Raw genomic sequence first — 3,691 nt, forward strand, 5'->3', positions numbered from 1 at the left:
GTTTATATCTTGCTTCCACCATATATGTGTATTGGAGAGACAACATCTGCTGGAAACAAAGTCCTTGTGTGTGTAGGGGTCACCTCGAGTCAAATTATCAAGGAACTATCTTAAATATGATAAATGATGACGTGGATAGGTCCTCGGTGCGAGGCTGATAGCGAGCTATATCCACCCTGAAGGTTAATCTTGGACAATATCTGATGATCGACTCTTTTAAATGAAACCAGAGAGCGTTGACAGAGAGGAGAAGGTAGAAATGACTCAGCCTGGAACTGAAAATATGGATGGAGGACAACAGAGCTGCTTCATGGAAGAAGAACCACAGCTTAGCCTGTTAGCCTTTGTGCTAGCGCCGACGCTATATTTCCTTATATGTATTAGCTCGGTGCTAGCGCAACAAACAAGCTAAAGTGAGGTCCTCCATCCATATTTTCAGTTCCAGGCTGAGTCATTTCTACCTTCTCCTCTCTGTCAACGCTCTCTGGTTTCATTTAAGAGTCGATCATCAGATATTGTCCAAGATTAACCTTCAGGGTGGATATAGCTCGCTAACAGCCTCGCACCGAGGACCTATCCACGTCATCATTTACCCAGAATGCTTTGTGTGTAAATAAAATGGCTCCGTCCGTGTTAAAATATGTTTTAAAAGTTTTACAAAACTAAAGAGCCTACAGTATTTTTACAGTCTTTATTTTACAGTTAAAATATATGTTTATTAAATAAAGTCTGATGTTACAACTAATCATGGATCCCTTTAACTAGTCTCGTCAATTTCAGCTGCGTTAGATTTAGTTTCACCAACTTCAGGTTGTAGCAACTTTGTTGGCAATTTTAGCTTTTAACTTTAGTTTTGCCATTTTTTGTTTGTAGGAACTGTTAAATTTTTTGCTCGTTACTATTTTTGCAATTTTTAGCTTTTAGCTATTGTGTTGATGAGCTTGGCTTTTAGGTTTCTGGTTAACTTTTCGCCTCTTTTTGCTAATGTAAGCTAGCTGTTTCGCTAGTTTTAACTTTGTGCCAAACTTTTTTCCAGTTTTAGCTTTTAGCAATTGTTTTGCTACTTTTAGTCTTTAGCTAATCTAATATTAGCTTGAGGCAACCGCAGAGATTTACTTAACTTGTTTTTTTAACACTAAGGCCATGATCTTGTCTATTTCAGCTTTTAGCTTCGGTTTATTGACTGTCAGGCTAATTTTAGCTTTTAACTTCAGTGAGTTTTGGTTTTTCAGTTTGTAGCAACTGTTAAAATCCCTTCGCCTTTACCTCTGGTAAATTTAGCTTTTTGCTGTTTTTCACAATTTTAGCTTCTAGGTATTGTTACCACTTACGTTCAGCTACTGTTGTGCCCTGACTGGTTTTAGCCAACATTTTTACTACTTTTAGATTGTTTACGAAGTTTTCCCAACTTTAGCAATTAGTCTTGTCATTTTAAAATTCCTGCTATTTTTGCCTTTTTTTTTTTTTTTTTACTTTTACCTTTATCTTAGCTTTTTCCTGTGTTTCCCAATTTCAGCTTTTACGTACAGTTTGCTATTGGTTTTTAGCAAACATTTTAACAGCTTTTTTAAAATTTTGAGTTTTCCCAACTTTAGCACTTAGTCTTGTCCATTTGATTCCAGCAATTTTTGCTCATTATAGCTACAAATTTGTACATTTTTGCTGGTTTTTTTTTTACTTTTACCTGTAGTTTAGTTATTTTAGCTTTTTCCTGTTTTCCCCAATTTCAGTTTTTAGTTTTGCTACATTTAGCTGTTATCTACTGTTGTGCTTTTATTGGTTTTTAGCAAATATTTTAACTACCGTACTTTTTGAATTTAGCCAGTTTCCCTAACTTTAGAACTTAGCTGCTGTTTTGTAGATTTTAGCTTCTATTCTGCACTGATTGTTTTGTTTCAGTGTGTTTCTGTATTGTTGCAGTTGTTTTATTTATGAATTAGTTGTAAAGTGGTTTATTTTACATGCGCTCATGAGATAAAAGCTAAAAGAGGAGCAGTGTTTTAGCTTGTTGGACAAAGTGATCTTAATGTTGACCCAGCATGGTGGTCTGCTGGTACCCTGAGGGGTCAAACCCTCCCAAAGTGGAGCAGCTGAAGCAGGATGTAGCACAGCTGTATGAAAACAGAGCTACAAGTTCTGATCCAAATCCCTGGAGCTCCAGAACCACAGCAGCCTGAAGAGGAGGGTGACCTCCTTCGTCTCCTCTGGGATGAAGCAGATGTTGGGGGCGGGGAGGGAGGGGGCTCACTGGACCAGCTCCAAACCAGATGTAAAGAGAAGGCGGGTGTGACCCAGAAATGTGGCACATACCTTCAGCTATGAGCTCCTCCACGGTGACTTGGTACCGGCCGACTGCGAACACTTTCCCGTAGTAGCTGCTGACTCCAGAACTCGAACTGGTACCGGACGCCCCTCCGAGCCCCCCGCTTTCGGACTTGGGCATCCTAGAAAACTTCTTCATCCTTCACTTTTTATCTTCCAGGCCACTCGCGACAAAACAACTGGGTCTGGTTCGGCTGGGTCTCTGTTGTCCGACTATCTACTTCTCTGGAGCCCTTCCTCCTGCCGCATGCTCCGGGTCCGGTTCTACTGGGGGCAGAACGACCTCATTTAACTGGTTAAAACAAACGGGTCATGGCGGGGTGTCCCGGTTCTTTTCTCCTGACAACATCCAGACCAGTCGCGTCCAATAAGCTGGGCTCGTTAGCCGCTGCTAGCATACATGTAGCCCAGTTAGCTTCGCCACAAAAATAAAAATTAAAAAACACGAACAAAAGAAAAAAGCCCAGCTGGTTCTGGCCTGGGTAACACCTCCTCCGGTGGTTCCCCTGGATTAACTCGGAGGTCCCCAGCGGCGCCGTTAGCTTAGCGACTCCCCCACGACTTCTCTCGCGGACAGCTAGCTCGTTAGCCGCTGCGCTAGTTCCTCCTCAGACAGATGATGAGCCACCCCGCGAAAGCAGGTGGGCTTAAAACGGTTTAAAACAAAAAGTAGAAGCTCGCGACACGGTTAGCCTCCGTTGTTGGTCTCAAACCACCGAGTCCGTTCTGTTTGATGAATCACGTCTGCTCATTTTCTTCTCTTTTTCACTGCTGTTAAACTTCTGCTTCGCCAACTGCAGGCTTCAAAATAAGTGGGTGGTTTGTTATTTACCCAATGAGAGTGACAACCAAACAGGACGTGGCTCCGCCCATTACCATTGTTCTGATTGGTTGACGCGGATGCTGTATGGAAGCACATTATTGCCAAGAAATCAGGAGAAAAAAATAACGAATGAGTCAGGGTTACTGCAGCGTAGGGCCAGACTAATTAAAAAAATATTACCAGAATAAAGACGTATGAGAATAAAGTCAACTTCTATGAGACAAAAAGTCATAATATTACAAAATTAAGTCAACTTTATTTATATAGCACATTTAAAAACAACTGCCGTTGGCCAAAGTGCTTCACATATTGCAAACTAAAAACAAAACATTGCTAAAAGAACACAAATGATAAAACCATAAAAACAGACCAAATTAAATCATATAACCTGCCTAGGATGGATTATTAGTTCAAGAAAAAATTGATTGTTTCTTTTAATCTTACTTTATTTTGTTTTGTTGCGTAAAGATTATTATTAATAAATTTATTTGATGGAGGAAAGGCACAGATATTGTAAGATTTTTTCTTCTTTCTGCTGCCTTTTAT

At 40.3% G+C, this 3,691-nt stretch overlaps 1 protein-coding gene across 1 annotated transcript in view; it reads right to left on the bottom strand.

Moving 5' to 3' along the window:
* The window catches only part of bmp2k (BMP2 inducible kinase), a gene marked incomplete at its 5' end in the record, with an annotated part of 63,851 nt that extends 60,782 nt beyond the window's left edge, over positions 1-3,069 (bottom strand). The window contains 1 exon segment of the mRNA XM_014014596.1: positions 2,311-3,069. Within this exon segment, the coding sequence (XP_013870050.1) occupies positions 2,311-2,461 (151 nt within the window).
* Between the last annotated feature and the right edge of the window lie 622 nt (positions 3,070-3,691).

Source organism: Austrofundulus limnaeus, unplaced genomic scaffold (genome assembly GCF_001266775.1).
Source record: "Austrofundulus limnaeus strain Quisiro unplaced genomic scaffold, Austrofundulus_limnaeus-1.0 Scaffold117, whole genome shotgun sequence".
In the NCBI taxonomy this organism is placed as follows: domain Eukaryota; kingdom Metazoa; phylum Chordata; class Actinopteri; order Cyprinodontiformes; family Rivulidae; genus Austrofundulus; species Austrofundulus limnaeus.